The sequence below is a fragment of the Micromys minutus genome (assembly GCF_963924665.1).
Source record: "Micromys minutus genome assembly, chromosome: 11".
Lineage (NCBI taxonomy): Eukaryota > Metazoa > Chordata > Mammalia > Rodentia > Muridae > Micromys > Micromys minutus.
Genome location: NC_137980.1, coordinates 24,675,739 through 24,699,616, shown reverse-complemented (window position 1 = coordinate 24,699,616; position 23,878 = coordinate 24,675,739). Strand labels below are relative to the sequence as shown.

The 23,878-nt window shown below is 36.9% G+C and overlaps 1 protein-coding gene across 3 annotated transcripts in view; it reads right to left on the bottom strand.

Annotated features, from left to right (window-relative positions):
* The window catches only part of HFM1 (helicase for meiosis 1), a gene marked incomplete at both ends in the record, with an annotated part of 80,778 nt that overhangs the window by 45,405 nt on the left and 11,495 nt on the right, over positions 1-23,878 (bottom strand). For all 3 annotated transcript variants that reach the window (XM_080925597.1, XM_080925599.1, XM_080925598.1), the window contains 13 exons: positions 884-931; positions 3,611-3,744; positions 4,389-4,483; positions 5,971-6,116; positions 6,440-6,541; positions 6,706-6,749; positions 8,988-9,076; positions 9,159-9,359; positions 12,136-12,291; positions 12,493-12,570; positions 13,332-13,483; positions 14,270-14,402; positions 14,774-14,844. In XM_080925597.1, coding sequence (XP_080781723.1) covers positions 884-931; positions 3,611-3,744; positions 4,389-4,483; positions 5,971-6,116; positions 6,440-6,541; positions 6,706-6,749; positions 8,988-9,076; positions 9,159-9,359; positions 12,136-12,291; positions 12,493-12,570; positions 13,332-13,483; positions 14,270-14,402; positions 14,774-14,844 — 1,449 coding nt within the window. The remainder of the gene's footprint in view (positions 1-883; positions 932-3,610; positions 3,745-4,388; positions 4,484-5,970; positions 6,117-6,439; positions 6,542-6,705; positions 6,750-8,987; positions 9,077-9,158; positions 9,360-12,135; positions 12,292-12,492; positions 12,571-13,331; positions 13,484-14,269; positions 14,403-14,773; positions 14,845-23,878) is intronic.

Genomic DNA, 23,878 nt, shown 5'->3' with positions numbered 1-23,878 from the left:
CAAGGGCCAATTTGGAGATAAGAAAATGAAATGGAGAAAGGAATAAGAAATGAAGTCAGAGACAGAGGCAGGACCTATCATGAGGTATCTTGTAGGCATTGTGGACTCTGAATTTTATTCTCAGTGCTACTGTGCAGCTCTTAGAGGCTACCAAACAAGAAGCACAATCAGGTTTGGAACAGCACGCTCTGTGCTGCTGTCCTTCCTCCAAGGAAAAAAATCACGGCTCACAAAACAGTGGGCCCAGCACACTTGGACCTGAAGAAGCTGAGAGCGTCGGAATGGTGAGACAGAGATCGTTCATTACTTTGTGCTCATTTCTGTATTTTCATTTGCCACATATAACTATTAACTAAAATTAATAGTTACTGGATCTGAAATTCTTTATTTCTTACTGAAAGTCTCAACACAATGAAGTCACAGCAATGTTTAATTCTAATAAGTGCTTTTTGAATTTTTATAGTTTAAAAGATATATAATAAAGTATTAAAGTTGAAGTTTGAAAGGGAAATATTACACAGATTTGAATGAGAACCCACAATATATCCAGGACTATATTTTCAATTAAAATTAGTCTTAAAAATGAAAATAAAGTGTTTTTAATTTATTGGAAATATTTTCAGAGATCAAATTCACTTAAAAAACAGAACCAAAATAAGCCAAGTTAACGTTTTACACAAAAGCAGATATTCTGACAGAATTAACCAATAAATATAGAAAGACTATACCTGCCTAGTTTTGTGCATGAAAAAAAACTATTTTTCTGGACAAGTTTAGTTTTAAAAATAATTTAAAAAATCATATTCTTATTTCTTTAGTAACTGATATTTTCATTACAATTTATAAAATATATACATATATATTAAAAGGAAATTCATCTAACCTTGTAATTTTGCTTCAATTCCATCTTTGTTCAATCCAGATACAAAACCTGTGTAAGTGATGAAACTTTTATTTTAAAAAAATAATGTATTTAATTAGTCTTTATAGGTTCAATTTAAATCTCTCATAAATTGCATCTGTATTACATATAGGTTAATATCAGTTCAATGTGCTCAAAAAGGCTTAACTATTCATAGAACATAACCACTATTTTGAAATCTTTTCAATATCAACTGGGTATATTTTGTTTTCTTAAACTGTATTAAGTAATCTGCAACTGTTGAGCAAGAAGCACATAGACTCAAACTAAAGGTCTTTTTGACTATGTTTACTTATGTCTCTGTGTCTGTGTGGTAAGTGCACTTGAACACAGGTGAACACAGACTTTGGAAGTGATCTGTAAATCCATCCATAGAACAACTGATTGGAATGTGTCGTATTGATACATCTGGGTCTAGAGTGTAATAACAAAAGGAATCAGAAGCAATTCCACGAACTCTAGTTCAAGAAATATAACAGAACATGAACATCCTTGTGAAAAACCTTCTATATACTGAATTGTGGTATGTGGGTATTTGTGTTTTTGTGTATATATTTAATTTAACTTTTATACCTAAGATTTCTGTCATTTACTGTGTTGACACAATATAAAAAATTCACTACAAAATAATTACTCAGAGGGAGAAAGAATTGCAAAGTGAGACAGATGAATTTTCACAACACTGATAAAAAGAGACAAATACATACCCCACAGGTATATGTGAATACAGTACTCTCAACCATGTTAGCCACTAAGGACAATAATTTAGCAACAAACACTACATTTCAAAATGATGTACCCTCTTCCCTAGAAACTTTCTTTCTAACAATTTAGCATGAAGATGAATTTACATACGTGCAGATATATTGTTGATAATAGTGGGAGATATTTAAATGAGCACACTCATCAACTGAAACTGCTTAGCCATGATAGGTGGGGCTGGTTAAGAGGTCACCATCTCTTGCAGAGGGGCTGAGTTTGGTTCTCAGCACCCATGTCAGCAGTTCACACTGCCTGAAACTCACTCTAGCTCTGAGGGAGGTGGAGACAGGAGGATAACTAGGTGAGAAAGCTCAAGACGTGAGTTCAGTTAGAAACCCTCCTTCAAAGGGGTACACGAAGTGACAGAGGAGGACATGTGTTGCTTTCTTCTCGACTCCACTCACCGCTACCTAGGTATATATGTACACTCACACAGACATATATACACACAAATACACACGTAAAATTAACCCTTAAGTATATATTTTAAAAACAGAATTATGTTATGACAAAGTATTACCACTCCTAGGTAAATAACCAAGGGACACTTAGTCAACATACTCCACAGAAATGCATGGCCATCCATTCATTCATTTTTCACAACAGAAGGAAACCAAGATGAATAGATAAAGAAATGGACATATGGATACAATGATTTTTTTCTAGCCATAAGGAAAAATGAAATCATGAGGATATGCAGGAAAATAAATGGTAATGAAGATCATTATGTTACTAGAAACAAACCAAACTCATGTATGTAATCCAGATTTAAGTGTGTACATGTGCTTGTGTGTGATGTGATGAAAGCAGACTGTGAGAAAGGGAGACCTTAAGGATGATGGAGAGAGAACTGGATCAGGTGACATAAAGCAGAAGGGAGCAATTTGTGGGGATCTGAAGCTTGTCACAGGGGCTGTGGAGGGAGGGAGAGCACAACAGACATGCTGAACTTTATTTTCTAGCCTAAAACTTAAACAGAAAGTCTCCAAAATATATTGGAAGCTACAAAGAAAAGTGCAGAACAAGAAAACAGCAGCAGCTTAAGATGCAGTAGTGGGCCACAGCTTTGACTGCTGAGAAGCTAGGGCAGGAGATTTCTGTGATTCATTGTTTGCCAAGGCCACATAGCAAATCCTTATCTTTAAAAAAACCTCATAACAATTTTGATATTCTTCCCTATGAAAACTGAACTCAGTTCCTCTCCTCTGCAGGTGACCAGGACTAGTAACTTGTTTTAAAATAAGTGGTGATGTGTGACTACAGTTACAAATAAGGAAAAGTCTACAGTGAAAACAATAAGCCTCAGCCAAGAGTTCTATGCTACAGCCTCTGGCAAGTCGGCAAACCTGTCACTGCAGCTTGACTGACAGGCTGCTGGCACCTCAAGACTCTGATCCAGGCATACCAGCTGAGACTCTTGACCTCATAAACTGCGTGAGATAATAAATGTCGGTTGTTCCAAAATGTTGTGTTTTAAGTAATTTGTTAGAAAATGAATACAATGGAACATTGTGTGCATAAAAATGAAAAATTACACCTTATTTGCTTTTATTTTATTATTTGCTTTGTGTTCTTATAAGTTGGAAGTTGAACAGCTACAAATTTAGAATGAGAGAGCAGCTAAATGATAAATATGAGAGTCAAAACTTTAAAGCTTTAACTTATGTTAAATTAGTTTATGTACTTCACTTTTTTCTTCCACTGAGTCCATTTTTAACAGTGTTGATTTTTCAGCTTATTAAAGAACCAGGAGTAGAGCAGACAGTATGTTCTCATTTTGCCTACTCTTATCTCTGAATATATTGGTGACTGGTACTATTTTTTTCTGTTGCTTATTAGTTTCTGTAAACTATTCTATAACAGTACAAATAGAAACCCTGATGATTTGAAAACCAATCACTATATTTCCAGGTCAAAGTAACAAACCATAATGAGATGGGTTTTTCAGAGCCCTGATATACAGCAGGGTCGATCGGATCCAGTCCAGAGCAATGTTCACGTCCGTGATGGTGTGCAGCACGATCTCAGCATTTAAATGTTCAATAAGATGTCTGTGCAAACTAATGGGGAAAAACTCTGCACAATTAATGTGAATTTCAAGAGCATAATAAGCTTTAATAATACACATATGTGTGTGTTAGTTGCTACTTTAATAATCAATGAAAAGTTTTTCAAAAATAAAAAAGAAAATCTTAAAAAGGCAGCTCAAGATCTTAGAAAATTGAGGTTTCTCCTAACTTCACAGATCTAAACGGCACATTTTTATAAAGGTCAGTTTTATGACAGTAGTGTGGATTATGTTCTATTTTCCCAAAGAGGAGTACTCACTCACTCACTGCACACTGAAAACCAACTCAGACATTCTCTCTAATAAAATAAAGTTCACGGTGCGAAAATATTTCTCTTACTACAAGTATATTTAAAATCACAAATTTAATTCTCGTAAGTTATAGTATACTAATAAGACCTTATTAGCATTTTAGGATTTTATGACAAAGATATGTATTATTGTGTGCTAACAATCACCACTAGATAACTGTTGTCTTTAAATAAATCTATTTAGTTCCTAAAATTACATAAGTTTTATCGTTAGACTATTTCAAGAAAATGGCCTTAGGAAATACCCAAACCAAATTTCCTTTCCATCCATTAAGAAAAAAACAAGTTATACTAGTTTAATTTTCTTCTGGAACTGCTGTGTTACCTGCTTTCTACAGTGTCGTTACAAGCTAGCATCTGAACGTACTTCTCTCTTGTACTTAATCGAGTCATAATAACTGCAGTGGCCGTGGTGTCAAACTGCAACAGAGCAGAAATTGGAAAGATTAGAGCACACATAGGGCAGAGCCTTCTCCTCAGAACTTTCATCTCATACAGAAAAGAAAGAACTGAAATCAGCTTCTGAATTTTAATATTAACAAAAACTTTAATTAAAAAAATCTCCCAAGTATAACTGTAAATATCACTTTTGTTTCAATATAACTTAATTTTGACAATGTTAAAGTCAAAGTAAATATTTGTAGACTGAATTAAAAATTTAAGATTTAATGTAGCTGTCATATATGCTGATAAGCTAAAGTCATCTGAAAGGAGGGAATCTCACTTAAGAAAAGGGATGAAGAACTATTGGAGGGTGGACCGGATAACAACTGGACGGTAAAAAAGATTAAAGATAATTAAAAAAAAATGCATAACATCACAATTAAAGGTGTTCCAGTAGATAAGTTCTCTTTCATCCCTCAACTAAATGAAGTAAACTAAAAAACAAACAAACAAAGGACAGGACTGCAGGCAAGCCTGCAGGGTATTTTCTTAAGTATTAATAACTAAGGGGGGCAGGGAGGACCCAGCCCATTGTGGGCGGTGCCTTCCCTGGGCTGTGATCCTGGGCTCTATAAGAAAACTGGTGAGCAAACCATGGGGTGTAAGCCAGTAAGCAGCACCCTCCATGGCCTCTGCACCAGCTTCCACCTTGAGGTTCCTGCCCTGTTTGAGTTCATGTCTTGATTTCCATTAATGATAGACTGATGTGGAAGTATAAGCCAAATAAACCCTTTCCTCCTCAACTTGCTTTTAATCAAAATGGTGTTTCATCACAGAAGTAATAACCCTATCTACAACACTGCATAATTTGATATATTTAATTTATCCCCTAAATTTAAAAACTTGTGTGACATAACATTTTTATACTGCGAAAATGATTTTCTTTCAGGATGTTCTCTTAGTATCTATATGAATGACTTCCTTATTCAAATACTTGTCAGACATATTTTGAGATAGTATAAATTGACTTTTAATTATAACATTTAATGCTACAACATGAGATGTTACATGTTCTTTAATGCACAACAACCCCTTGAAATGAAAAGCTGCCTGCCTAACATGCCAAGCCTACCCGACATGTGGCAAATGCCTATAATCTTAGTACTTAAGAGGCAAATAGAAAGATAGCAAGTTTGAGTTCAGTCTCGGCTACATATAGAGAGTCAGTTTCTAAAAGAAACATAAAAATGACAAAACATCTTCATTCAAATAAAAAAAATGAGATGAAAAGGCCCTTTAAAATTCCTTTAACACTACTCCCATTCACAGAGAGCAGCTTAGACAAAGCTGGAATATGAAGTGTACCTAAAGTCTTTCTATGTTTATTCTGCCATTAAGGTTGATTCTTAAATTGCATTATTTGTCAACCTTATCTAATTTAAAATGCAAATTAAAACCACACAACCCCCCTTCTTTGCTATATTTAGAATGAAAAAAGGAAGAGAGAAGCTATTGTCCCTTACCTGGGGTCTGCCCGCTCTTCCAATCATCTGCAGGATGTCTGTCTCGCTGTACTCTTCAAACACACCTCCAGTGTAGTGCATGGTAGACTTTATAACCACCAGGTGAGCCGGCAAGTTCACGCCCATAGCTAGAGTGCTGGTGGTGACTATCAGATTGAATGGTAATCAAGCCTTATAGCTTTATTGTCCTGGGAGGAGCTTTGCTTATAAAACATGTACTGATAAAAATGGACTAAAATCTCTAAGAAACTTAGCAAAAGGCATAATGTGCCCAAAAAACAAAACAGCTAATAAGTTCTCTTCAAACTGCCCTAAGTTCAATAAAGTGATAAAGAATTAAACATTGCCCAAAAACTTACTGTAATACACATGCACAATTCTTTTTAAGTTCTTGAAAGAAATATAATTTTTTTCTCTCAAAATAATTTTCAAAATATTTTAATATCTGTAAGAAATACATTTTACTTACAAAGAACTGGTAGATCTCCAGAAGTAAACAAGCTTTCAACCAATTTTCTGTCTGACAGCTCCATTCCAGCATGATGGTAACCAACACCATACACCAAGGTATCTGCAGGAGGAATACACACCTGTCAGCCTCAGCTACCATGCCACCAGTGCGGACCCCTCTGTCTGCATTAAACATATTCAAAAGTCATCTCTAGGCTGGAGACATGTCTGAGCCTCCAGGTTCAGTTTCCAGAACAAAAAAAGAAAACCTGTCAGTAAACCTACCTTTTAGCTTTGAATCCCTTATAGAATATGCGGACTTCTGCAACCTATTAAAATATAAAATTAACGTTATTCTCTGTAACATCAGGAAATTCTGAAATAGTTTATTATTTTAAAAAGAGATTTTCACAACACCATCACCTGAAAGCTATCTTTTAAAAACAAAATGAACAATCCACAAGCTCTGACAAGTTTTAGTAAAGGAAAAACTTTCTTCATATACTTTTTACGGGTCTGTCTTGGCGTGCTTCCAACAGTATGGTAATCCCCTGGACAGTGGCAGCCAGGGCTCATCTGTAACAGGAGGAGGAACAGAAGCAAAGCGCACTGTATATGCAACAGGGCATCATGAAGCACTTAGCTTTCCTATTGAGAATGGCAGCTGTAACATCGAAACCAAAAATTTAGAAAAAAAAATGCAAATACCTATTATGTGCATGGGGTCAGAACAAGAAACCAACCCCATAATTTTCCTAATAATGTTTGTAAGAAATAAGTTCCAGGCCTGCCATGGTGACAGCACAGAGGTGGAGGCAGAGGGACTGAGCACAAGCTATGCAAAGACAGGCTGGGGAGAGGTCAGCGGTGCACAGGGCCCTTCCTCAGTTCCCAGTGCCACAGTGTTGGAAGAAAGGACAATGTTTAAAACTCGACTAGTTCATTAGTAAGTGAAACAAACAAACAAACAAAAAATAAGCATAGCTTTTTATTCCATTCTGTACTTCTCCCTGCATTGGCATATATTCATAAGGACATTTCCTTTATGTAAAACAAAACAAAAAAAAAAACAAGGAGAGGAGAAATTTATGAAAGAGTTTTGATAATTTTACAAAGGAATTCTGGGTGGACTTAAGTATATCTAAGAAACCCTGTGTTGTTGTTTTCTGTGTCGTTTATTGCAGCTATGAAACTATGAGGTATAATTTTCTCACAGACACAATTTTCTTTAAGGTAAAGAGACATGCCATGTCACTAATATCATAAGCTGTGCTGCACACAGGGATGTTAGAAATGTTGCCTTGTGTAATTATCACATTATTATGATAGGTTAGTTTATTCTCGTACTTTGAGACTGATTATTGAAGATATTGAAGGTCACTGATGCTAAATATGCTGATGCTCTCCTGTAATCCCAGCGCTCAGGAGGCTGAGACAAGAATGCAAATTTGAGGTCAAGCCTTAGCCATCCACCAAGACCCTGTTTCAAAATTAAGTAAAACAAACAACTGAAGCTGGAAGACTGAGCATGTAACCCCTGAGAGCCCGACTGTAGACGTAATGAAGCTCTGGGTTTCATCTATAGTACTAAAAAGAAATTGATGCACAAAAGAAAATAAAAAAAGTTATGGGGCTGGAGAGATGGCTCAGAGGTCCTGAGTTCAATTCCCAGCAACCACATGTTGGCTACAACCATCTGTAATGGGATCTGACACCCTTTTCTGGTGTGTCTGAAGACAGCTTCACTGTACTGATACATAAAGTAAATAAACAAATCTTAAAAAAATAGAAAAGAAAGTTACACAAGTTGAAGCTGAGAGAAACATGACTGGCACATGGGTGATAAATGTGGAGTGCTATAATTTAAATCTGTGTCTTTAATGTTGCACCATTTCCAATACTGGCATCTCATTGCTGAAATTATAAATAAGTTAAGGATAAAAAAGCAGTGGGAAGAATGAAGAAGCAGCTTTCCTTGAGTAATGAGGTCAGAAGGGAATGGGAAGGGAGATAAAGCACTGCACATGCTTCTGTTCAAGAAAATGGCTGTGAAACAAACACCTGCACTGTGCAGCGGGGCTGGGAGGGGAGGAGTGGTGTTTGTCCTGGCTCTAAGGGAGCCACAGCCTGTATATCTCCGTCTCTTCCGGATAAGTTCAGCATAGTATCAAGTATTTGTCTGAGAAGACAGAGAGTCTATGCAAATAAACCTACAGCACAAAGAATTCCACACACCTTTCAAACTGCCTTCATTGTTAGTCTGTGAGTGAGGAGACACACACTTGGTGTTACTTCTTATTCTGACTAAAGGTGAAAGCACAACCTGACCACTGTGTTCACCCCCAGCAAGCTGAGGTTCTGAGTTATTTACAATCACCCAGGTCCTCTTCTCCTATACCTGCATTTGGTTTTTAAGTACACTTTTACATTTCTCACTCAACCCATAAACCCACTATTATTTTTATTGTACACATAAGAAACCTAGGCTTGAAGACAAGGCTAAGGGGACCAGCCAAGTCCTCATTTCGCCCACGTGATCCCCAAAAGTCCTTCCCTTTCATACACACCGTAGTTTCTGCTCCGCAGTGATGATGAACTTAGCATCCTTCACAAGAACAGAAGCAGCCTGCTGCACACCTTTCCTTGTTGCACAAAACTGAAAATACACCAGAGAATTATATATCAATCAGGTTAAAAACTGAACACCACTCCCCAATCCAACAACTAAGAATCCGTACCACAAGTGTGGGCTTCTGATTGGAGTATGTTCGTATAACACTGTATACTTTATAGTTGAGGGCTAAATCAAACTTAAATTCAGTTTGGTTACTACTACAGGGAAATCCCAGAACCACTTTCTGAAGTTTCACAGGTCTATGGCTCTCATCCAGTTTTAGACATACAGCAGGTCTCTCACCCTCTGAAAGCCATTCTGCGATCTGAAAAAATAAAAAATAAAAAAATAAAAACCTTAGAAGCATATATATTACATTTTTCTAGTAAAATTCTATAGCTAAAAATAGCACAAGTATAGACAGATATCACTTTAAAGTCAAGGAGTAAATGCTACCAATATCAGTGTCTCAAGACTGTAAGTTTTTTCAGATGGTAGAGTTCTGACTAGTCATTAGTATTTTGTTTTACATTCCCTCATAAGAGTCCAATCTAGAATTAAAATCATTTTGATCATAAAAAAATCAAAGTTTAACCCCATAGGAAGAACAACAATATCAACCAACCAGACCCCCCAGAGTCCCCAGGGACTAAACCACCAAACAAAGAATACCCGTGGAGGGACCAATGGCTCCAGCTGCATATATGTAGCATAGGATGGCCTTTTCGGGCATCAAGAAGAGGAGAGGCCCTTTGTCCTGTGAGGGCTCAATGCCCCACTGTATTGGAATGCCAGGGTGGGGAGGTAGGAGGGAGTGGGTGAGTGGGTGGAGGAACACTCTCAAAGAGGCAAGGGGAGGGATGGGATAGGGGGTTTCCAGAGGAAAAACAGGGAAAGGGGATAACATTTGAAATGTGTAAAGAAAATATTTTTTTTAAAAAAAAATCAAAGTTCCTGTGGCACTGTAAGTCCTGGTTACTATTTCTGAAAATGCCTGAAACCTTTGACTGTCCCTAAACATTAGTAACACGGTAGCAAAGCAATGACTGCCTTATGTTGGACTTCTAATCAAAGAACAAATAAGCTTTTTAAAAATACGTACCCATTTTTGTATGTTTGGGTGTGCACCCGAGTGTGTGTGTGTGTGTGTGTGTGTGTGTGTGTGTGTGTGTGTGTTTGTGCACCTTCACTATGCATGTGCGGGGGTCCGAGGGTCCAGAAGAGTGCATCAGCTCCCTCAGACCTGGAGTTACAGAAGTTTTCGGTCCTGTTTTACATATGCTGACAATGAACTTCCCGAGCTCTGATCCAGGTGGATGAAGTCAATGTCAGCTAAGCTCTCATTCTCCCCTTTGTGGATCACTGCCAGCACGGACTCCTGCAGGGTCCCCACAAGCAACAAACTTAAGACGCGTTTACATCGAAATTCTTTACAAAGGGAGAATGAGTGAGGTAACACAATGCCTGTAGGCATTAGGACTGGCCTGGCCTAAGAAACACAGAGGTCACTTAGGCTGCTGTGAAGCACAAGTGACACCTCTCATGAGGATGGGTTTCCATGGCCTAGAACCAAGTCCCAAGATTTAGGTGGAAAGCATCTAATAAAGAAAAACACAAATTCTGGGGGATTTGGGTGGAGTCCGACTCTACAGAGAGTAAAGCATCAGCAGGTTATAAGGTACATTCTTCCCCAGCATTCGAAAGAAAACACCCAAGCACCTCATTCCTTTGAAAAGATAATCCATGTGTTTGACTTTTTCTGGCTTGTCCATGTGCTCTCTATACCCTATCTACCCATTTAAACTAATAAATATTCCACATTGTTCTTGACCATGAACAAAACAGAATAAAAAGTCTAAAGATAAAAACAAAAATTGCCATTGGAAGAGACAATATAGCAACTATCTACAAAAATAATTTCTAAGTATTACCAAAACCATAATAGGCTGGGAAGTATATGGAGTGAGAAAAGGTAAGACTGTATACTAACTTATCAGAAGTTTGCTTAAGAGCCTGGAGAGATGGCTCACAGGTTAGGAGCACACGCTGCTCGTCCAGAGGACCTACACTCAATTCCCAACACTAGCTTGGCAGCTCATAAGCATCTGTAACTCCAGTTCTAGAGGATCCGACACCTTCTTCTGGCCTCCACGAGCACCAAGCAAGTACAAACATACATGCATGCAAAACATATAATATACATATAATAAAATTAAAAGTCTGCTTAGTAATTAAAGGAGATGTCATATACGATTATAGAAAGTATAATAGTGCAAGTAACTATTATCTTTTATTCTCCTGTAGTAATTGTTACTGCCTCTGTCTGCTAACCTAGGCCTAGTCCTGGGAGCTTCTTCCCTCCATATAATCTAATCCAGGTCTAGAATGTTTTCAGCCTCTGAGACTCATTGCTGAATAAGCTCACCCTTTCTTGTTCTTTCTGGCTGGCTGGTTAAACTCAGCTGTTCTGGCTCAAACTCCTCTCCAGGGTGACTGATTCAAACTCACTTCTCTCAGTTTCTGACTGAATTGCTCTGTTGGCCTTAAACTAACTCTGGCTATCTTGTTTTAATCTTCTGGCTCCCTCTCATTCTCTGGCTCATTCTGTCTTCACCTGTGTCTAGCTTGTTCCCTCTGCAACCTGTCTCTGTAAAAACTCTCCTGGTAAAACTGCCTCCTTTCTTTCTTTCTCTCTCTCTCTCTCTCTCTCTCTCTCTCTCTCTCTCTCTCTCTCTCTCTCTCTCTCTCTCTCTCTCTCTCTCCCTCTCTCTCTCTCTCCTGTATGTTTTCATGAGAGTTGGACATATCTTACTCTATCAAAGCACACATAACACATTATTAGTCAAGTTATAAGGTGCCTGAAATAGGTAAAACCATGAATTTTAGGTAAAAGCAAATAACTGATTTGTATTGAAAATATTTTGTTAAATTTTATCAAAATTTATGGCTGTAACTTTATTACATCAATGAAATCTGGCACTAACTTTCTCATACACTTTCCTACTAAATTTATTAAATGACCAGGAGAAAATATCATCTTCTCTGAGATCGAATTGACTAAATATTCTACAAACAATAAAAAGGTGAAGATTCTGACTTACATCCTCTGCATTGGGAATTGTTGCAGATACGGCTACAAATCTCACTGGAACAGGGCTGGCATTTTCTAAGGCCCTAGATAAAGACTGTACAGTTTTCATTCTGCTTACTACAACCTCAAGAGTTGGACCACGGTTTTCATCTTTAATAACATGCACCTAAGCAAGAAATCAAGAGAGAATCATTAGGTATAAAACTAAAAATTTAGTTAATCAATTAAAATAAACAATAACATTAATATCTTTCCTTGAAAACTAAGCATTTTCCATTTTAAGGGGCTAAATACATTATTTTACTAAAATGTCTTTTCTTTCTGTTTTAAATATCATCTTATGTTCATCTCTGAAAGTATTTACTACCTCATCAATAAGAAACAGCCGAACCAGTTGGATGAAAGAGTTGTCTCTCCACTTCCTAGTCATACTGTCCCACTTCTCCTAGAGAAAAGAACACACGTAGTCTAATCTAACAAGAAACTGCAAGTATTTAAAGTATTTATTAAGACACTGATACATTTTATCAGTCATATTACAAACCAAGGGTAATGTTTTGGTTGATTCTTTAACTCCCCAAAGAGATAAGGGTTAAAAAGTTATTGAATGGTTTTGAAAGTCTTAAAACACCAGGTCTTCAGTCTTTGGAAAATTATTTAACCATATGTTTATTTATTTAACCACAAGTCACACTCTTTTCATATTTTATGTGTGTGGATACTCTGCTTGAGTGTATGTCTATGCCACATATGCATGTATGCCAGTGAAGACCAGGAAAGGACATCAGACATCCTGATCTGGAGTTACAGGTGGCTTTGAGCCACCCTGTCAGTGCTGGTACTCAAACTCAGGTTCTCTGGAAGAGCAGAAGTGCTCGCAACCACTGAGCTCTCTCTCCAGGCTGCTAATTATGGCTTGTTAGTTCTCCTTCTACAAGACATAGTTGGACAAATGAATATAATGAATAAACATGACTATAAATTATCCACACTTACAAACTGGTTTGTTTTACTTGTTGTTCACATGTGTCCTCATTTCTCATCCACCTTTTCAGTTATGGACATTCTCGCCATTTCCTGAATTCTAGTACTTTTATGGTAACTTGTTTACATTAAAAATACATGTTATGCTTTGTATTTCATTTTAATGATTTTTTTAATGAAGATAAATTTTCCAAGTAATAATGAAATATAAATAATACTTACTGGAGTTGTCACAATTATATCAGCATGCTGAATCTCAAACAGGTCATCCACTGCTGTATCTCCAGTGAGTTCTTTACAATTCAAGCCTATTGGTCCAAATTTTTCTTTCCAGTCATCAAACCGCTGACTACAAAGAGCTTTTATTGGTGCCACTAAAATAATATATTTATTTTTAATACCAGTATAATTTTAAATGTCTAATTAATAAAATTTTAAAGTCTAATTAATAAAATTAAGCTAAAACACACATCTATTGCTGTGTGATATTGATAAAGTAAAAACTAATAATACAAACTTAGTAAGCTATAAAAGTAATCACCAAGAAGAACTAAAATTTGAAACAGAAGTGATTGCTCAGGCAATCTAAATACAGGGCAAGATGGAGCAAGTGATTACTGCTTTTCATGAGAAGTCTTTTGTGATTAATTATTTCTTTAAATTGTGTACATATACTATTTGGAGACATTTATAAAATACACATCTAAAAAAGAGAATAGATGTTTCTATGTAAATTTCTAAAATTGTACAACATATTATTTTTCATTTTAGCTATCCCCTTTTAATAAATGTAAATTTCAAATCCACAATCCAAATAATATTTTTATGTACAACTTTAGAAAAATGTTTCAAATTTAATGTAAGAGTTGAAACCATTGTGTCTTTATTAAAATTTACAGAGGGCTGGAGTTATAGCTGAGTGGTAGAGCTTTTACTGAGATGTGTAGAGCTCAATGTCTAGCACCACATACACATGAAGAAAAAACAAAGATGTGGGGAAGATTTGTTGGCTAGTAGTGCTCAGTGATAAAGTGCTGTCTACTGCTTAAAAAAAAAAAAAAAAAAAAAGAATGTTTTTAATGTCTATGCCCAGAATTAACTTTGTTTCTGCTCCATTTTTTTTATTGTAACTAATCATAACTTTTACAATATGTACTCACTGTAAACAATTTTCATGTTCAGCCATGGCAGTGGTACTTCCATTAACAATCTTGTTATTGCTAGCTCAAACACTACAGTTTTCCCAGAACCAGTGGGGGCACAAATCACAAAATTCTTATCTGTATAAAGAAGCTGAGGTAAAATTGGACAAATTATTAATATATAGAATTATTATATACATTCTCAATTTTCTAGAAAACATGCTTTAAGAAGATTAGGAATATTGCTTCAAGCATGTTTACCTCTGTGATTCCTAAGTGTGACCCTGCTCTCGACATTTCAACCTCAAGAACAACACAATTTCTCATATTGTCCTATTCTGTCAAAAGGATATGCTGGTCCTATGTCAAAGTCACTCCTTTACCCTTTAGTGAAATTCTTGTAAACTTAGTAAATACAAACCAATCTCCCTTTATGACTCATATGCACTCACTTAACAAGTATTTTCTAATCTCTCAAGACAACTAGTGAGAAGAGGAAGATAATTAGTGTAAGATACTTACATCATCAAAAGCTTTGGATTGTATATAGTTGAAGTAAGGGAAATCTTTGAATATACTTCTAAATTTTGCAGCTTAGAATAACATTAAGGAGTTAAATATTTCAGAAATTAAGTGTTTTTTTTATTTAAAATTTCAGTTTTTGTGCTATTGACTCTCATAGTATCCAATAGTATGGCATCTTACTCATTAAATATCTTAGAATATTGGACGGGAGCTGGAGAGATGGCTGGGCAGCTAAGTGCATCTGTTCTTGCAGAGAACCTGGGTTTGATTCCTAGTATCCACATAGTGGCTCAAGTTACATGGGATCTGATACCTCTCCTGACCTACCTCTTCAGGTGCAAGGTATACATGTGGTACAACATGCAGGCAAAACACGCATACAAATAAGATTTTTTAAAATAAAAAATGAAAATGGTTCTACTCTGCTTCCACATTCCTTATTCTAAAAATAACTTGTAAAATCCCTATAGGTAAACAAAGGATTACATAAGGGATGTAACTTGAGTTAAATATAATGAAGGAAATCTGTGTATATGGAGACATGCCCATCAGAACTATTTTCAGTTTGCTCTTTTCTTGTCATGGCTAAGACACTAGATTTTTATATTTTCTTTAGTGCTCAAATTTTCACTCATTAGTTGCTGATTTTGCTGTATTTCATTAGTGGAGGTGTCTTTCTGGTCAGTTAATCTTGAATCCCTTGATTTTTGTACTCTTTGTTTTGTTTAACTGTAATCAGCATATTTGCTTAATAAGATGAACTTGGATCACCCTTCCCCTGTTAGAGAGTTTAAAGATAGTAATAAGATATAAGAAGTAATTAGTTATCCCATTCTCTATAGCAATGGCTCTCAACCTGTGCGTTGTAACCCCTTTGGGGTGAGCTGTCCATAGACCTTTTCATAGGGTTGCTTAAGACCATTGGAAAACACAGATATTTACATTATGATTTATAACAGAAGCAAAATTACAGATATGAAGTGGCAATAAACAGTTTTATGGTTGGGAGTCAGAACAGAAGGGTCCAGCATTAGGAAGGTTTCAAGCTACTGCTCTAAGGTGAGACTCTGCTGCGAGCCCCAGGGATTTTTTTAATAGCAGTCTTCTTATGAAGTTGCAATTAATCACCTACATTCATTACCACTATATGCAAAATTTATTACTAGACCTAGAAATCTACAAAAAAAAAAAAATAGTGAGTTTCTATCATTGAGGCCTTTAGAGCTTATGAGAGGGTGAAAAGATAGTTTTGTACTTAATGAATACTTGTTTTCTTACAGAGAACCCACATTCTGTCCTAGCACCAACAGTGGGCAGCTCACACTTTCTAGTTCCAGTGACCCACTGCCCTCTTTTGGTCTCTATGAACTCCTGCAGGCATATATATATATATGTATATATATAGTACATATATAGGCACACACATACAATGAAAGTACATTCAAATTTTTAAAATACATTTGAAAGAACAGTTGTCTAACAACTATTTTGTAAGGTATTTAAGCACTCAAGTGTTGTTATAGTAATGCTTTTAAAACTTTCACACTATATTTATGACTTCTCTGTCTAAATTCCCCCTTTCCCTCCAAGAAAATGCTTACAAGGCCCTATATCCTATTTCCCAACTCTTTCCCTTCAGTCTCCTATGAGCCTTTCTTGCTCTGATTTCAGATCCCCTGATCTTTAACCCCATACTCTTCTCCTCTAGTTACAATGGACTGTACTGTTCAGAAACATTGGTCACGTACCTGCCATGACATCTCTCCTCAGCCCTTATGCTTCATTATTCTCTTGATTTCCTTCTCTTTCACCTTATTGCTTATGCCTCACCATATTAAGAATGCCTTCCCTGTTTATTTTATTAAATTATCTTGAGCCTTCAATTCCAACTGTCCCTATTTCATTCTCCTTTACATTTTCTTACAGTTATTCAGATCTAACTCACCCTTTCCTTCCATTGCAAGAACAATAACTCACGAACAAGAATTCACTTTTCTTAATTGGCATATTCCACAAGCTTACAACAGTGCCTAAATTAATGTAGGGTTGCACTTATTAAACCAAATAATTTCTAAATTATTACTTCATTTTACTTTCAGCATGTCATAATATTGTCATAATATATACATTTAAGCAGGCAGGCATATGCACACAAATAAAAATAAAAACTTAAAAATATATTTGAAACCTTATATGAAAGTATATGTGTGAAAAAATAAAATTTAGTTTGTCAGTTAATCAGCTTTTGAAAGAATAACAGTTTCTCTCAATGAATGTTTTCTATATAAAATATTTATTTATAACAAGCCTAGAAGAGGCCTTTCATGCTGGCTTTTCTCTCATTAGATAGTTCTACATCAATTTATATTCACAAAAATGAATCTTTGATATAGAGTAAACATAGATTCAGTCTCCAAGTGCAAAATAAACCTCAGTCAGCAGATGCATCGTCTCTCATCACTGTGAACACTCAGAACCAAATGTCTTTTGTTCCATAAGCTTTCAGCAGTGTGCTGCATGTCTCTGTTACCCTGGAGGATGTCTGCACAATTGCCAACTGCAGCTCTGCAGCCAGAGAGGTCTGACGAGAGTTGTTGTCCTGAGGATTTAATTAGAGTCAAATAGGAAGAAAGAATCTGCAAACATGTGTAAAGAAAATCTCTTGTGTACTGTGTCAAAGTATCACCTGTCAATAAAAAAAAAAAAAAAAATGATGGCCTATTAGCAAAAGACAGGAAATAGAAGGTAGTAGATCCGGCAGAGAGAGGAATTCTGGGAAATAGTGATACTTGCCCAGACTCTGAGGAGGCAGATGTTCTTTGGTTCCTGTGCAGGCTCCTCATGCCAGTGCTTGTTTACGGTGTAGCTCTGACCCACTAGGCTCATGCTAGCAGGCTGCCCTTGCCAGTTTTTGGGCTGGAGCTGCTGTTTGTCCTTCTGTGAGAGCTGAGCCTCATGCTGTGGGCACCTGCTGGAAGCTGAACCTATCGGGTCCAGTTCTGGGAAGTCTTTTAGCCTGCTAGCATGTTTTGAGGCTCTGGTTCCCCACTTAAAGGGATTTAGTCTCCTGCTTGGCTAGGAAAGTGATCCAGAGGTGTTTGTCTATGCCTTTCACTCAGGGATTTTCTAATACCTGAATCTTTTGTACTAAGCTTGGATTTTTAAGCTAAATTTGGATTACCTACCTAGCACCATGGGCACTGTTTGTAACTGCACTCCTTTCTACCTCTGCCCAAGTTCCATAAAATATCTACTCTGAGACTTAACTATTTATGAAAAAAAATGCCTATACCATAAGCTTAGGCTTATTCCCTGACTAGCTTATAACTTACATAATCCATTTATTCTGTTCTATATATGCAACATGCCACATGAAGTTCTTTTCTCCAAAGCTGCTAAGTGGATAGGTACTGGACATTGTGAATCTAATTCTTACCTGATAGCTTCCATAATTGTTTTTATTGTATGTAGTTTATTAATGTTAGAGAAAGAGTCTTTTATTGGACTAAAAGGGGAAGACATAGAGAGAATCTCTTGGATATTGTGTGGAAGCATCATCTGTTAATAAAAAACTGATGGTCTATTAGCAAAAGGCAGGAGATAGAAGGTGGGAGTTCCAGCAGAGGGAGAGAGGAATTCCAGGAGATAGTAATATGCAAGAGATGTGCCCAGACTCCGAGGAGACAGACAGACATATGAAACTGAGGAGAGGTAGCCAACCATGTGGCACACATAGAACAGAATAAATGGGTTACATAAGTTACGAGCTAGTCAGTGACAGGCCCAAGCTTGTAACCCAGGCATTCATTCACATATAATCAAGTCTCAGAGTCTTTATTCAGGAACTGAACCACCGGAAGAAAAAACCTTGGTTACATAAATGTAATCCACAAACTCTTCTTTGACTCTGAATACGTACTTTTAAATAACAAAGTACAGAAGAGCAGTGAATTTGGCAACATACTAAATCGTTAAAGAAAACAACTATAGACAGTAGTCTTGTTTAACAATGACATCTAAACAACAGAGCCACATCAGTGTGCTACTGTAACATGAAAAATCCTTAAAAATCTCCAAAGGATAGCATTAAACTATCAAAATGCTTCCAACAAAAGAACACTCCATCATACAGATAACCAGACAACATTTTAATTATATTTTTGAGATATAATTCTATTTCTCCTTTCCTTCTTTGTTCCTCTAACTCTTCATATAATTCTCCCTGTCCCCCTTCAAATTCATGACCTCTTTTTCACTAATTGTTCTTACATACATATGTTTAGGAATATAATATATACATTATATAATATGATATGTTTTATATTATGGTATATAGTAATATATAATATACATATTATATTCTAAACTATAACCTACTCAGTCCATATAATGCTACTCGCATATGTATTTTCAGGGCTGATGTTTGACAGAGCACAACCATTTGGTGTGCTCTTCCCTGGGGAAGACCATCTCTCCTATTCCCAGCTTTCTTCAGTTGTCTACAGTTCTTTCTGTAGGGTTGAAGCCTCCTGGACTTTTCCTTATCCACTGTGACATGCTCATTGATGTCAAAGCTTAGGCATGGGACTATCTTACAGTGTATTCATTGGGATTGAACTCCACTAATTTGCATTTTGATTGGTTATGGTTTTCTGTAATGGACTCTATTACAAAAATGTTTCCTTGTTAAGGGTAAAAACTACACTTATCTGTAGGTGAAAAGACAAATGTTTAGAATGTTGTCAGGGATTCTGTTGGCTTAGTAAATCTAAGATCCATGATTCATAAGCATTGAGCAGTTAGTTATCGTTAAGTCCAGTTAGGAAGCTGTTGTGGCTCTAAGGTATAGATGCCACTACCGCACCCTTATGATTATCATATCACACTGGCTGTTGATTTGGTTCATAGGCATCATGGCTAATAATGGTCAGCTGCCTCCCTCTTTCAGAAGCTTGTGTAGTACTTTCTGGTACTACAGAAGCTAATCCTTAGAGATGGGGATTTAGGTCTAATTAGATAATAGTCAATTGCCTATTAGTGAACTATTTCTTATGTTTCTCTTCTATGAGTGCAAATACATATGTGTGCATATGCATGTGGTACCCCAAATGTTGACCTCAGGTATCTTCCCTTAGCTCTGTATTTCATATATTGAAGCAGGTTCTCTTGCTAAAACTGGAGCTTGTTGAGAACAGAGCTCGGCCCATCTGCCACCCGGACCAGCAGTTCCTAAAGGTTTAAAGACCGGTGAGTAGGAGATCTAGGCAGCCAGGGAGCAGAGAGATCTCTGCGGAGTGCACACGGAAAGCGCACCCCCTGCCCTGCCTGATCCAGGGACCAGAAACACAACTTTGGAACTTCTGTTTCCACCCGGCGACTCTGAGGCGCAGAACAGGGCTCGGACCATCTGCCACCTGGAACAGTGGAGATCCAGGGACACAGACCAGATACAAGGGAAAGGCGAGAACATATCACTGACAACGAAATGGCAAGAGGAAAGCAAAAGAGTATATCCCAAGGAAACCAAGACAACCTGGCAACACCAGAACCCAGCTCTCCCATAACAGCAAACATTGGAATGCCAAACACTCTAGAAAAAGAAGACGCAGACCTGAAATCATACCTCAAAATTCTGATAGAGATACTTAAACAAGAATGGGAGGAAAAGCAAAAAGACTCAGAAGCTTTTAAAGAGGAAACAAGAAAAACACTCAAAGAACTAGAGGGAAACAGAACCAAAGAGATGAAGGAATGGAAGAGGGAATTTAAAACAGAAATTGACACAATAAAGAAAACACTAAAAGAGATAACCCTAGAGGTAGAACACCTAAAAAAGAAATCAGGAGTCACAGAAGCAAGCATTTCCAATAGATTACAAGAGATGGAAGAGAGAATCTCGGGGGCAGAGAGAACATTGTAAACATAGACAAAACAGCCAGAGAAGATGCAAAAAACAAAAAGCTCCTAACCCAAAATGTCCAGGAAATCCAGGACACAATGAGAAGACCAAACCTAAGGATAATAGGAATAGAAGAGGGAGAAGAGTATCAACTAAGAGGCACAGTAAATATCTTCAACAAAATCATAGAAGAAAACTTCCCTACCCTCAAGAATGAGATGACCACGAGCATAAAAGAAGCCTTCAGAACTCCAAATAGGTTGGACCAGAAAAGAAATACCTCCCGACACATAATAGTCAAAACACCAAGTGCGCAAAGCAAAAAAAGAATACTAAAAGCAGTAAGGGAAAAAGGTCAGGTAACATATAAAGGCAGACCAATCAGAATCACACCCGATTTCTCAACAGAGACTATGAAAGCTAGAAGAGCCTGGACAGACATCATGCACACCCTAAGAGAGCACAAGTGCCAGCCCAAGCTGCTATACCCAGCAAAACTATCAATCACCATAGATAGAGAGATGAAGATATTTCAAGAAAAATCAAAATTTACACAATATCTGACCACAAACCCAGCACTACAATGAATTATAGGTGGAAAACCCAATACAATGAGAGAAAATACATCCTAGTAAAAATAAGAAAACTCCTAAACAAGAAAACCAAAAGAAGAAAAAGACACAGACACAACTCAACCCACAAAAGCAATAATAGCAGGAAACAGAAACAACTATTCCTTGATATCTATTAACACAAATGGACTCAACTCCCCAATAAAGAGACATAGGCTATCAGACTGGATACATAAACAAAATCCAGCATTTTGCTGCATACAGGAAACTCATCTCAGAGGCAAAGACAGACACTATCTCAGAGTAAAAGGGTGGGAAAAAAACTTCCAAGCAAACAGCCCCAAGAAGCAAGCTGGAGTGGTTATTCTAATATCGAATAAAGTACATTTCTAACCAAAAGTTATCAAAAAAGATAAGGAAGGACACTTTTTACTCATTACCGGGGAAATCTGTAAGGAGGAACTCTCAATCCTTAACATATATGCTCCAAATAAAAAAGCACCCACATTCATAAAAGAAACCCTACTAAAGCTCAAAAAATACATTTCACCCCACACAATAGTAGTGGGAGACTTTAATACCCCACTCTCACCAATGAACAGATCATGGAAACAGAAACTGAACAAGGACACTGCAAAACTAGCAGAGACTTTGAACCAACTAGAATTAATAGATATCTACAGAACATATCATCCTAAAGTAAAAGAATACACCTTCTTCTCATCACCCCATGGCACCTTCTCGAAAATTGACCACATAATTGGACACAGAACGAGCCTCAATCGATATAAGAAGATTGAAATACTCCCATGCATCCTCTCAGATCACCATGGTCTACCGCTGGTCTTTAACAACAACAAAGACAACAAAAAGCCTACGTACACATGGAAACTAAACAACGCTCTGTTAAACGATAGCAGGGCCAAAAAAGAAATAAAGAAAGAAATTAAGGACTTTCTAGAATTCAACGAAAACAAAAACACAACATACCCAAACCTATGGGATGCAATGAAAGCAGTACTGAGAGGAAAACTCATAGCCCTAAGTGCTTCCAAAAATAAATTGGAGAGAGCTTATATCAGCAACTTGACAGCACAGCTAAAAGCCCTAGAACAAAAAGAAGCAGATATACCCAAGAAGAGTAGACGGCAAGAAATAATCAAAATTAGGGCAGAAATAGACCAAATAGAAACAAAAAGAACCATTGAAAAAATTAACAAAACCAAGAGTTGGTTCTTTGAGAAAATCAACAAGATTGATAAACCACTAGCCAGACTAACTAGAGGGCAAAGAGAGAGTATCCAAATTAACAAAATCAGAAAGGAAAGTGGAGACATAACAACTGAAACTGAGGAAATTCAAGAAATCATCAGATCCTACTACAAAAACTTATACTCCACAAAATTGGAAAATCTGGAGGAAATGGACAAATTCCTAGACAGATACAAGATCCCAAAGTTAAACCAGGACCAAGTAAACCATCTAAATAACCCTATAACACCTAAAGAAATAGAAGAAGTCATCAAAAGCCTCCCAACCAAAAAAAGCCCAGGTCCAGAAGGGTTCAGTGCAGAATTTTATCAGACATTTATTGTGGATATAACACCAATACTCTCCAAACTATTCCAAAAGATAGAATCAGATGGAATATTACCCAACTCATTTTTTGAGGCTACAATAACCCTAGTGCCTAAACCACACAAAGACCCTACAAGGAAAAAGAACTTCAGACCAATCTCACTTATGAACATTGATGCAAAAATACTCAACAAAATCCTTGCAAACCGAATCCAAGAACACATCAAAACAATCATTCATCATGACCAAGTAGGCTTCATCCTTGTGATGCAGGGATGGTTTAATATAAGGAAATCCATCAATGTAATCCACCATATAAACAAACTCAAAGAACAAAATCACATGGTCACCTCACTAGATGCTGAGAAAGCATTTGACAAAATTCAACACCCCTTCATGTTAAAAGTCTTGGAAAGAACAGGAATCCAAGGTCCATCCTTAAACATAATAAAAGCAATATACAGCAAACCAACAGCCAACATCAAACTTAACTGTGGAAACTTGAAGCAATCCCACTAAAATCAGGGACTCGACAAGGCTGCCCACTCTCCCCCTACCTATTCAACATAGTACTGGAAGTCCTGGCTGGAGCAATTAGACAGCAAAAGGAGATCAAGGGGATACAAATCGGAAAGGAAGAGATAAAAACATCACTCTTTGCCGATGACATGATAGTGTACTTAAGTGACCCCAAAAATTCCACCAGAGAACTCCTACAGCTGATAAACAAGTTCAGCAAAGTGGCTGGATACAAAATTAACTCAAACAAATCAGTAGCCTTCCTACACTCAAAGGACAAACATGTGGAGAAAGAAATTAGGGAAAAGGTACCCTTCACAATCGTCACAAAAACTATGAAATACCTTGGTGTGACGCGAACTAAGCAAGTGAAGGACCTGTATGACAAGAACTTCAAACCTCTAAAGAAGAAAATTGAGGAGGATCTCAGAAAATGGAAAGATCTCCCATGCTCATGGATTGGAAGGATCAACATTTTTAAAATGACCATCTTACCAAAAGCAATCTACAGATTCAATGCAATCCCCAACAAAA